General features: G+C 41.5%; 1 protein-coding gene across 2 annotated transcripts in view; it reads left to right on the top strand.

Annotated features, from left to right (window-relative positions):
- Mcmbp (minichromosome maintenance complex binding protein) overlaps positions 1–11832 on the top strand; it is a 44540-nt gene that overhangs the window by 25903 nt on the left and 6805 nt on the right. The window contains exons 8-12 of one of the 2 annotated variants that reach the window (XM_005412168.2): positions 2070–2170; positions 6344–6516; positions 6854–6977; positions 9132–9249; positions 11159–11324. In XM_005412168.2, coding sequence (XP_005412225.1) covers positions 2070–2170; positions 6344–6516; positions 6854–6977; positions 9132–9249; positions 11159–11324 — 682 coding nt within the window. Of the gene's footprint in view, positions 1–2069; positions 2171–6343; positions 6523–6853; positions 6978–9131; positions 9250–11158; positions 11325–11832 lie in introns of both variants that reach the window. The other variant, XM_005412167.2, reaches the window with a different exon arrangement.

The raw sequence follows: 11832 nt of genomic DNA, 5'->3' as shown, positions 1-11832 counted from the left end.
TTTTTTTTTTTGAAACAGTATCTCCTCTGCAGTTCAGGCTGGCCTTGAGCTCACTTTGTAGCCCAGGCTGGTCTCAAACTTGCAGCGATCCTCTTGCCCTCAGCCTCCCAAGTACTGGGATTATAGGCATGTGCCACCACGCCTGGCTTGAAGGCCTCTTTACTGGCGGTTCTAGAGGAGGATCTGGGATTTTGGCTGATTTTTATTCCTGCCTTGTCCGGCTTCTAGAGCTAGCCTGCATTCCTTTACTTGGCCCTTCCCAGTTTTTAAGGCCAGCCACATTGCATCTGTCTGAACATCTTCAGAGTGGCCTTATTCTGGCTGTTGCAGCTTTCTTAAAGAATCAAAGAACATATTGAACATGGAAATGAAACAGTTTTTTAATTCATGTCTACTTCCTTTCTATACCATTTGTAATTTTAGGGTATCTATTTTTGTCATTCTTGCCTTATCAAAACTCCTTTGTCAAGTCAAGTGTGGTGCCATCCCAGGGGAGACTGAGGCAGGAGGATTGCAAGGTCAGTCCAGCGAAGGAAATTTAGCAGCTTAGCAAGACCATCTCTCAAAATAAAGTAATACAAAAGGGCTTGGGTTGGAGCTCAGTATAAAGGCCCTGGATTCAATTCCCAGTACTACAAAAAATAATAACTCACTTGAATTTAAAATAGAAGAAAGTTGTTGAAAGTTTGTTCTCCTGTCTTGCTAATTCTGGTTTTGTTTTGTTTGTTTTCTGGTTTTTTGTTGTTTTTGATGCTCATAAGTCAGTAAGTGATAGGAGGTTCAGAAATGATTGACAAGAATTGAGTTTAAACTTGGTACTTTTTACCCTGTGATACTCTTCCCATCAGTTCTCACCAGGAAGAAGCTTTGACAGTTAAGTTCATCTGGACAATTTTAAAAGTTTCTTTTTTTAGTATGAAAAGTCTTGCGGCCATTTGTGGGGAAAGGACTGTGACTGCTAATGGATTGATTACTCAGTCGGCTATGACCCCCAGCTGAACTGAGTGACTATGGTGCTGGGTGTGGGAGGCTCGCCTGAGGATTGTTACCATCAGCTGAAAGGCAAAACTGGAAAGGGATAATGAATTTCCCCTGTTGGTTAGTTACGTTCTTTGTTCTAATAAAAGGTGATTGAGATGAGTGATCGAGGCCGCTGCAGTTCGAGAGAAACTGTAAGGTCCCTGATCGCAGATTTTTAGCTGTCTTGTTTTTCTTGTCTCTCTTACCTTTTCTTATTCATCCGTGGGCACCTCGTTCTCGGGACCTGTCAGGGCCCGAAGGTCCCTGACAGGCCCTAAGGTCTCGGGACCTTACAGGGCCCCGCTGAAAGACAGCCTGGATAGGCCTACCTGAACCCTGATGCTACTGAGGGCGTGAGTCAAGGTGGCCATGGCGCGATGTCAGACACCTCTCGCCAAGAGCCTGGCCACCAGCTCTCCTTTTGCTAGCATCTAGACCTACGGAGGCTCCTTAGATGTTCAGGAGGGAATGGAGGAGCCAGACCGTGTGCCGGGAACCCCAGCACGCAATAGCCCGCAGCAGAAGGATCACTGAAATTTGAAGGGCAATTTGGAGTCCCTAGAGAAAACCTGCTTCAGAAATCTCACTGCAAACCTCCATGAGCTATAGTTAATACCAACAGCCATTGTAAGTTCTGTGTTAAACCCTGATGTTACATAATTTTTAAGTCTAAAATTAATCATCTTGGTTACTATGTTTCTGTTTTTCGTCCTCAGTGTGGTTAATAGATTTTGAAATTATGCATGTTTCTAAGTTTTGACTACCAGCCTTTAGGAAAAAGCTCTTTTTTGTTTTTAAGTAGTATGGTATATTGGAAATAGACCCTGATCTGGGAGTCAGGATCTGTGTTTCGGTTTTTAACGTACTTGCTAACCAGCAGAATGACTTCAGCCAAGGTCCTTACCTCTCGAGGTGTCAATATGAAATAAAAAAGTTACTTTAAGGTCCATTTTTTAACCTGAATTCTGAGATACTGTTACTTTAGGATCAATTTCTTGGGCTTTTTGAGTCATTTAGTACTAACGTGGTTGCATGTGGTTACTCGTTAGGTCTATGAAGACTGGGACTGTTTCAAAGTAAATGACGTTCTTGAGTTATATGGCATACTGTCTGTGGATCCTGTGCTCAGTACACTGAATAATGAGGAGAGGTGAGTCCATTTGCTCTTTTTTGTCTTGTTTACTTCTTTTGAAATAGTGTCATACTCGCAGGAAAGTGGCAGATAGTTATAGGAACGCCCTTCCGCTCCTTACTGAGGTTTACCAGTTGTCAGCGCTTGTGTCCCATGTTCGTCATTCATGTGTGCTGTTTTATGTTCCCATTTCTTTTTTTGAGACACTGGAGAGTAAACTGCAAACATTAAACTCCTTACCTCTAAATTTAAGAGTATTTCCTGAGAACAGACTTCATATGTAATCAGAGCATAGGTATCAAAATTAGGAAATTGTCATAAATACGGAACGCTAATCCACAGTCCATACTTGAATTTACCATCTGTCTGAATCCTCACCCTTGCTCTTGGTCCAGGATCCATAGGATTGCTGACTCCATTAACCTGAAACAGTTCACAGCCTTTCGTTGACCTGTGTGGCCTTGACATTTTTTGGTTTTTATTTTTTTGGCTTACACTACAAAAACTTGTATCAGTACAGAAGGTGAGAAGGCCAGATCAGTGTCTAATGAGGGATCATTCCTGGTTTGTAGATGGCCATCATCTCACATGGCAGATAGCAGAGGCCCTTGGTGTGTGTGTGTGTGTGTGTGTGTGTGTGTGTGTGTGTGTGTGTGTTTCAAGAAAAGGTCTCACTGTGTGGTTCAGGCTGGCCTCAAACACAGCAGCCCTCCTGCCTCAGCCTCCACATGCTGGAATTACAGGCATGCATCACCATGCCCAGCCAAGCCAGTTATTTAGCAGACTGCCTCTTGCCAGGAAACTGCAGACGTGATATACCCTTCTTAGTGCATTATAACAGGAGACACATGTCAGTTTGTCTCACACTAGTGGTGGTATGCGGCTTTCCTGTAGTTACGATTTTTCACTTTGCCGTTAATAATAACAGAGGGTAACTTTAAGACTGCAAATATCCAGGTTCTTGTTTAACTTGCACTGACTCAGTTTGCATCCATTATGGTTCTTACTTGAATCGTTTCTGACTCAGTCATTAACTCAGTCACACCTGCATTTTTTAGGCATTCAAGGATGAGAGATTCTGTTTCTGTTTGTTTATTCAAGGAAGTATTACCAGTATAGACCGAGAAATTCATTTGTTATTAAGTGACAGTATCATTATTTTGAGACTTAGATTTTCCCAGATTTAGCTAGGAGTCACTTTGGGGTTCTCTTTAAAAAAACCATATCCTGCCATTTTTGTTGTTGTTTAATTTTTTTTGGTATTAGAGATTTAAAGCTAGGACCTTTGTACTGAGCTATATACCTGGCCTGTTTTTATTCTGAGACAGGATCTCACCAAGTTGCTAAGTTGCCCGGGCTGAGCTAGAACTTGCAGTCTTCCTGCTTGAGCCTCCTAGAGTGCTAGGATTACAGGCATGTGCCACCATGCCCGCAGACCTTATCATTTTTTAACATTGATTTCCTGAAACATGAAGTTGAACTTAAAACACTTTCCATGCTCCAGCTTGAGTGTCAGCCAGCTTTTCAAGGACCTCGGTATCTTCTTTTTCTAAAATAAATAAATAAATAACATCAGAGGAATAGGTGTACTTTTTGAAGGTTTTTTATTTTTGTTTTTTGGGGTTTTTTTGGAGACAGGGTCTTGCTGTGTAGTTCAGGCTGACCTCATACTCACAGAGATCTTCCTGCCTCAGCCTCCCGAGTGCTCAGATTGCAGGTATGTGCCACCACACCTGGCTCAGTGTATTTTTCTGTACAAGGTTAGCTTTCCTTCTCAGCCTTTTTAGTGGACACAGTATTGTATAGTCAACTTCCTGTTGCAAAAATACCCAAGATAATCTACTTACAAAAAGTTTATAATTTATAAAACTTAAATTTTGGGGCTGGGGATTTAGCTCAGCGGCAAAAGCGCTTGCCTGGCAAGCGCAAGGTCGTGAGTTCGGTTCCTGGTACCGGAGAAAAACAAAAAAAAAAAAAAAAAAAAAACTTAAATTTTGTAAGTTAATTCTTTCTGTTTCTCTTTCCCAAAAATACTACATAAATTTATAAAAGTATGTAATCAACCTGTATGTGTTTATAAAGAGAAAAGATTTTTTTTGATTCACAGCTTGGGACATTGCAGTCCCTGTTTTGTTGGCCTTATTGCTCTGGGCTCATAGCGCATAAGGGTGGGGAGCGCCTGGATGAGCAAAAGCACAGGCGTCACAGTTAGGATTCAGAGAAGTTCTGTAGTCTCCTTTGAGGGCACAGCCCAGCAAGTGACGGCCTCCTTCCGCGCTGTAAGTTTCCACCACCATCCGACAGCACCAGCTCGGGACCAGTCCTTTAGCGGATGAGGATACTTTGATCCAAACTGTAGCACTCACGTGTGTACAGAGTTCATAGTTTCTGAGTCCATTACTGCACCACAGGTGGCGGTCTGCTTGTTCTCCTTCCCATTTTGACAGCTCCCTTTTCCGCAGAGCAGGACTTGATTTCCATTATCCTCAATATGTCAATTGCTCAGTTCCACAGTACACTAGGGAATTTAAAAATTGGTATTACCCTTACAAAAAACAACATATGTTTCAGTGTTTGTGTCCAGTTCTATGTTTCAGTTCAGTGTTTGTGTCCAGTTCTTTTTTTAGGACTATGTAGTCAGAGTACTGTGTTGCAGATACTCAGGTAACTTTCCTTCCCCTTTAGTATGACTCCATTGTGGATTTCACATTGATTTGTTTATACCTGATTATTTTACTGTCACATCTATAATTTTGATTAAAGAAAAAGGAAGCACTAACATTGTTGATAGATCAGAACTACACAGAGTAGATGCAGGAGGGCTATTGCTGTCATCCTCATCCCTGCTTACTTGGCTACCCCGCTGCCCTCGGGACCCTCTCCCTCACTTCTGGTTTAATCCTTTCTGTATCTGCTTTTGCAAAAATAATTAGATGCATGTGTATTCTCTTTCTCATTTTTCTTCTATAAAAGGTGGCATAGTATCTGTATTTTAAATGTTTTCATTCAGTAAACTTAAAATATCTTCTTTTGAGATTGCCAGAAGGGAGCCGGAAAGTCCCTTGGGAATACTCCCCAAAAGGGGGAGCTATCTTGTTGAATGTCCAGTGTTTATCATGGTTTCTGCATAGAAAGAACTTGCATTTTTCCACATTAAAAATTTTTTTGCAAAACAAATTTTAAACAACTTTTAAGTAAACTTAACAATCTCTTAGAAACAGTCCTTACAATTGCTTGTCCTGGGTAATTCTGTCTACGCAGGCAGTCCTCCTTAGTTACTGTTACCAAGACTGCTTAGTTTAGAGGTGAAGAGTCCGGACAGGTGCTTGGAGTTCTGATCTGGCCTCTTTAGTGGCTATGTGACCTTGGGCTTGGTTTCCTCATTGTAAATAGGAATAGTTGTGAGGTTTTAATGAATACGTGTATGGAAAATGTTGAACACTACATTACCAGTTATTATTAGGTAAGTTGAAGATTTTAAAACATTGTAGGCATTTCTTTCAGTCACTCACAGTAAACCTATCAGTTGTAAATTTCTTCAGCAAATCTGAAGAACGCACATTATTTTCATTGCTTGTTTCACTATTCAAGGGAGATTTCATGTAAGAATAAAATTCAAGAGGGAGAATTGGGTAGAGATGATTGATTCTCCATATGCTGAATAATAGATACTGGATGGCTGTGGAGAAGACTCAGGTTTTAAAATGTGCTGTGAGGTACTTGATGTCTCAGCTGAAAACTGAAGTACAAATACTTGTATTTTTATTTTTTGTTTGTTTGTTTGTTTTTCGAGACAGAATCTTGCTATATAGTTCAGGCTGCCCCTGAACTAACTATATAGCCTGGGCTGCCCTCGAACTTGTAGTAACCCTCTTGCCTCAGTTTCCCGAGTGGTATTTGCATTTTTAAATGATCTTATGGGTAACATCCTATTATCCCATTTATGGCAATGACAACATACTGAGTGAAAAATATTGTTGAACTGAAGAATGGAATAAATTTGTTCTATTGCACTATGACCAAACTTCCTAAAGTCTGTGTGGTGGTGAAACATTTAGAGCGAGGAGCCACTTTCTAATCTTTAAGGAGATGTGCAGGTGCCAGTGTTGTGGCTTGGATTCTAATTTTGCCTCAGACACACGTTGTTACGTGTTTGCAATCAGTGTCTCAACTGGACTCTGGTCTCCACAGGGACACCCCGGCACTGCTGGACCCCATGGAGTGCGCAGACTCGGCAGAGGAGCAGAGGGTGCACAGTCCTCCTGCCTCATTAGTGCCAAGAATTCATGTGGTCTTGGCCCAGAAGTTGCAGCACATCAATCCGCTGTTACCTGCCTGCCTTAACAAAGAGGAGAGCAGAACCTGTAAGTGTAAGTGTTAAAGCCTAGCCAACCAGAAGCCTCCTCCCCGCCATCTCTGCCAGAGCTGCTGTGACTTGTGCTGTTAGTGGAGTTGAGAGGTCCTCGTTGGTCTTCAGTAGTGTGTTGCTTTGGCTCATTTTCTTCCTCATTGAAATGAGACAGAAAAGAAGAGTGTATAAAGCTGCCTTAGTTTTAAGGTTGGCATAACTATTGGTCAGTACTTAAGTTCACACTAGCCATCTAGTGAATTGAGGCGCTTTCTTCACCAAGAGGCTTTGCACTGAGTCACTTGAGAGGAGCTGGTGTGTGTATTCTGAACCTGTCTTCCTTCCTTCTACAGTTGTGTCAAGTTTCATGTCTGAACTGTCTCCAGTCAGAGCAGAACTGCTGGGATTCCTCACTCATGCTCTTTTGGGAGACAGTTTAGCTGCCGAGTACCTTATATTACATCTCATCTCCACAGTGTAAGTGCTGTCTCTGTTTCCGGTGGGGATTAAGGGGGTGGGATGTGGTGCAGAACCGTACGTGTTCCATGTTTATAGCAGTACCGTTTGTAATAACTAAATCTTGGAAACAGCTCAGATGCCCACCAGCCAATGAATGGATAAAAAAGATGTGGCTTTTTTGTACAATGGAGTTCTACTGAGCCAAAAAGGACAAACTTGAGACATAGCTAAATGGATGGTTCTTGAGATCACAGTCTTAAGTGAACTAAATCGGACACATACATGTAAATACCGTGGGTCTCTGGTGTGAGAAACTGAAAGTGTAAATAAGAACCAAAATGTATAATAGATATTGTGAAATGGAAAGAAATTGTTCAAAAGGAAAGGGGAACGGGATGGGGGAGTAAAATGGAAACAAAGCTTTGTAAGCGGGTGGGATGAGAAAAAAGAGGAACTGAGATATGTCGTTGTCCAGATACAATTTCCCTGTGATGAATGTGATCAATATGTATATCTAAATGGTACCAATAAACTTAAAAAAAAAATGGAAAAGAACAGGATGGTTTCTAATGTAATTTGTGTTTCAATTCAGGCTTCATTGAATGGTTTTTATTTGTTCAGTGTAATAAGTATTATTCCAAATCACAAACAGTCCTTCTGTTACCTTTTCTCAGGTTTACATTTAGCATTTTGATTATGTCCCCCGTAGATGTTAGAGCCAAAGTCAGACAAGACTTGGCTGATAAGTAAAATGTGAACTCCTTCCTCCCTCCCGCCTCCCTCTCTGGCTGTCTCGCTCCCTCGCTCCCTCGCTCCCTCGCTCTCTCCTTTCTCCTTACCTTCCTTCCTTCCTTCTGTGGGCTGGGATCCAATGTAGGGCCTTGGGCATGCTAGGCAAGTAGTCTACCCCTGATGCACATCTCCAGCCTCAGTTTTGTTTATAAAGAACAAGGCTCTGCTTACAGCCAACAAGGTACCTCACCTGCGCATTGAATTTGTACGTTGACATTAACACCTCACCCTTTGACTCCATTGTGGTCTTTTCCTGATTTCAACAGTAATGTTCTGCTTCAGCAAGTTCTAGAACACAAAAAAGAAGATCGCATTCATCTGTAATCTCACCACTGAGAGATAAATCTCAGTTAACTTTTTGGTACTTATTTATGTGACTTTGTTTATGTGTGCTAATATATACCTATACAGGTATCTTTTATACTCAAGTACATACCTGTCTCTTGCTTTTAGTATTTATTATCTATAAGACAGTGTTCCATAATTCATGCCATGAGCTCTTCAGTGGCTGCATGTTATTTGTTTGTACATTTGTCTCATATTGTGTCCATGTCCCTTAATGTTGAGCTTTCTTCGTTTTTCTGTATAATAAATAATATTGCAGTGAACATCTTTTTCCTATGAATCTTTCCTTGGGTGGGATCTGAGACAGTAAGTACATAATGGGTGATTTTTCAAATCCGCACTCTACTCTGTTGCTTCCTGGCTAGATGAGGGTGTTGTAAGTTGAGTATCCCTAACGCCAAAACTTGAAATGCTCCAGAGTCAGAAATATCTTGAGTGCGGACATTACGGAGTATTCAGATGTTCAACCAGTAGTGTGCATAAATACTGCAGAATCTAAAACACTCTTAGTCTCAAGCATTTTAGATAAGGGCTGATCCATCTGTAAAACACATACTTCTAGTTCAAAGTGTTTGCAAGTTAGATGAAAATGCAGGGCTAGGAATGTAGCCCAGTGGTAGAGTGCTTGCCTAGTATGCACAAGGCGCTGGGGTTGATTCCTAGCACTGCAAGAAAGAATGGGGAGGGAGGGTATAAGCATTCAGAGTCATCCCTGGCTCGTGGTCAGCAGTATTGACTGTTGGAGGGGGCAGTTGAAACAAGGTCTCACTATGTATTTCAGACTTGCCTTGAACTCACTGTGTAGCCCAGGCTAGCCTCAAACTCGCTCGTGTCAGTCCTTCTGCCTCAGCCTCGCAAGTACTGGGATTACAGGAATGCACCATCACACCCAGCATTGGTTATTATTTTAACTGTTCTTCTGATACATAAAATAGCTATTCAAAGTATTCTATACTTTAATTATAAAATTAAATGAATATTTACATTTGTGGTCATCACTTCAAAATCTTATGTATTGATTTGTTTTCCCCCTAGGTATACAAGAAGAGATGTTCTTCCACTAGGAAAATTTACAATGAACCTGAGTGGTTGCCCACGGAATAGTACCTTCACAGAACACTTATATCGTATTATTCAACATCTTGTTCCAGCAGTAAGATCAATATAAATAGGAATTATAAACCTGGGCATACAACAGATCCATCTAATTGTTTTTATTCAACTGAAATATTTGAGATTTTACTAGATCTCATTTAAGGGGAAACAAAGCTTGCCGAGTTACATAATTGGAAATGTGTGGTCTCTCATTTCACATTCCTTAGTACAAATTGTTGCGACTCTGAGGATTAACACAGTTAGAGTAACTCCTTTAAAATTGTACTCTCCGTTGATGCCAAGTTGTGCAACTTAATATCCTTTGTGTGCATTAAAGTCTTAAATCTAAATAAGCTCTAAATTATAGGAGCCTAATTTGTTGTAGCTGAGGTAATAAAGATCTCTATCTTCATTGCCCCAGTTTGAGTTCCTGCTTGGAAAGTTGAGCTGTCTTTACTTCCCAGGACATCTGAGTGCAGTGTTTGCATTTGGCAGGATCTTGGGAACGGGGGAACGGCATCTGGTTAGGCATGTGACTAAAAACGCTGGTCACCTCTCACTTTGGGAACTGAAGCTGAGCCAGTTTATCCACTCAGCCACTCGTCAGGTTTGTCAAGTGTCCAAGTTCCAGCACTGTCCAGGCCCTTGAGGAGCAGCGGTAGGCCAGAACAGACAAGCAGTTCTCCCTCTGAACGGAGTCGTGAGGACTCAAGGAACTGTGGGGTTAACTTTTAATTTTCTGCATTAGAAATTAAAATAGAAAATATGTTATACTACTTTACTAGAAATGATTACATGTACACATAATTATTTTTATAAAAACTTCCCAAACCAGAAATATTAGTAATAACTCACATTTCTTTTACATTTTTATAAAGCTCTTAATATTTGGATTAATGGGAGACCACTAGATTTTTTTGTCTATTTCCACATAGTCTGTGGTAATGCAGTGTTTTTATTGATGTGTGTTTTCTTCAATGGTAGTTGAATTGTGGAATCTGAACACCTATCAGTGAAATTTTCATGTTCTCTTGTAATAAAATTCATTAGTCTGTCTTGGCACAGTGAAAGAAGCTGAATTAAATCATGATTTTTATACTATAAACCCCATAAGAGTTTCACCAGTTCCCTAGGCCCGGTGCCACTTTTTGAGAACTAAATTAATCTATATGGTAGGTCATTGAGGTGCCCTGCAGAATAGGAGGAGTTGTGGGTAGGTAGTACTAGCAGTGGATAGGGAGGAGCTGCTGGTGCCCATGCCCAGGGAGGCCCTAGCTCAGCGGTGGTGTTAAGGAGACACCAGCACGCCTGGAGGCTGCTCAGAGGAAGCCCTGTCCTGTGGAGAGAACAGGTGCTGAAGCGCTGTGCGTTTGCCAGCATGAGGCTGGAGGGCATACCCCCCCACAGCATTTTCATAGAATCACTGGGCCAGAGTACAGAAGTCCTCTAAGTTTGGGTTCTATGTTTTACCTTTTCCTCAACAAGCTTCCCCCAACCCCACACACTTTGTTTGCAGCTCGTGTGGTAGAAGAGCAGAGGAGTCTAGAGCAGGGCGAAGGGGATTGTGAGTGATGGGCTTGGCGGTGGAGGCGTCCCTGGCTTAGCAGATTCTGGTGCACTGGAGCCATCAGTTGAGAGATCTGCAGCAGCAAGCCATGGCTCAGTGCGCTCTGTTCTGGACTTTTCCAACAATTTGTTCGGAACTTGTGCATTAGTCTATGATGAATGAATATTATTCTCCCTGTTTTGGGGGTAGGGAGCTGCTGGGGGTTTGAATCCAGGGCCTTGTGCAAACTAGACAAGTGCAGTGTCACTCAGTTTTTCTTGTTTCTAAGAGTTCCAGAAACCACGTCAGTCTACCCCTCGATATTTATAAAATCATTATATCTGAAATACAATTTTAATTCAAATTTATATATTTTATTAAAACAGAAACAGAGCCTTGCTCATTAAAAAATCTCTTGCAGTCTTTTCGCCTACAGATGACTATAGAGAACATGAACCATTTGAAATTCATTCCCCATAAAGACTATACAGCCAACCGCCTGGTCAGTGGACTCCTCCAGCTGCCCAACAACACTTCACTCGTCATTGATGAAACCCTGCTGGAGCAAGGGCAGCTGGACAGCCCAGGTACGCGCACCGAGGCTTCCCTTCTTCTGACGCCCCTCTGGTAAAGTCAGATCTGTTAATGACTTTAAAAGGATGTCTGTGGACAAAGACAAACTCCACAGATATTTCAGAAAAAGTCTTGGCATGTGCATTTCATTAAAGCATAAAGTAATTGTGCTCACCAGCTTTTCTGTTACCATACTCTGAAAATAGTGCAGGAGTAAAATACTAGTTTAAGGGCTTACATGGGACACGGGTTTGCCCTTAATTACCCGTTAGCTCAAAAGGGAAAAATTATAGAAAAATCTAATAGAAAAATCCAATAGAACATTTATGTCTCTCATGTAGATTTTTTTTTCTTTTTTTCTTTTTTCTTTTTTTGAGACAGCGTCTCACTAGCCTTGATCTCTGTAGCCCAGACTGGCTTTAAACTAGCGGTAATCCTCCTGCTTCACCTTCCCAGGTGCTGGGTGTGGTCTACCACCACACCCAGCTAATGTGAGCTTTTAAAAACATTTTTTAGGAGCTG

Source organism: Chinchilla lanigera, unplaced genomic scaffold (assembly GCF_000276665.1).
Source record: "Chinchilla lanigera isolate Chin_1 unplaced genomic scaffold, ChiLan1.0 scaffold00150, whole genome shotgun sequence".
NCBI classification, from domain to species: domain Eukaryota; kingdom Metazoa; phylum Chordata; class Mammalia; order Rodentia; family Chinchillidae; genus Chinchilla; species Chinchilla lanigera.
This window is presented reverse-complemented; position numbering and strand designations above follow the sequence as displayed.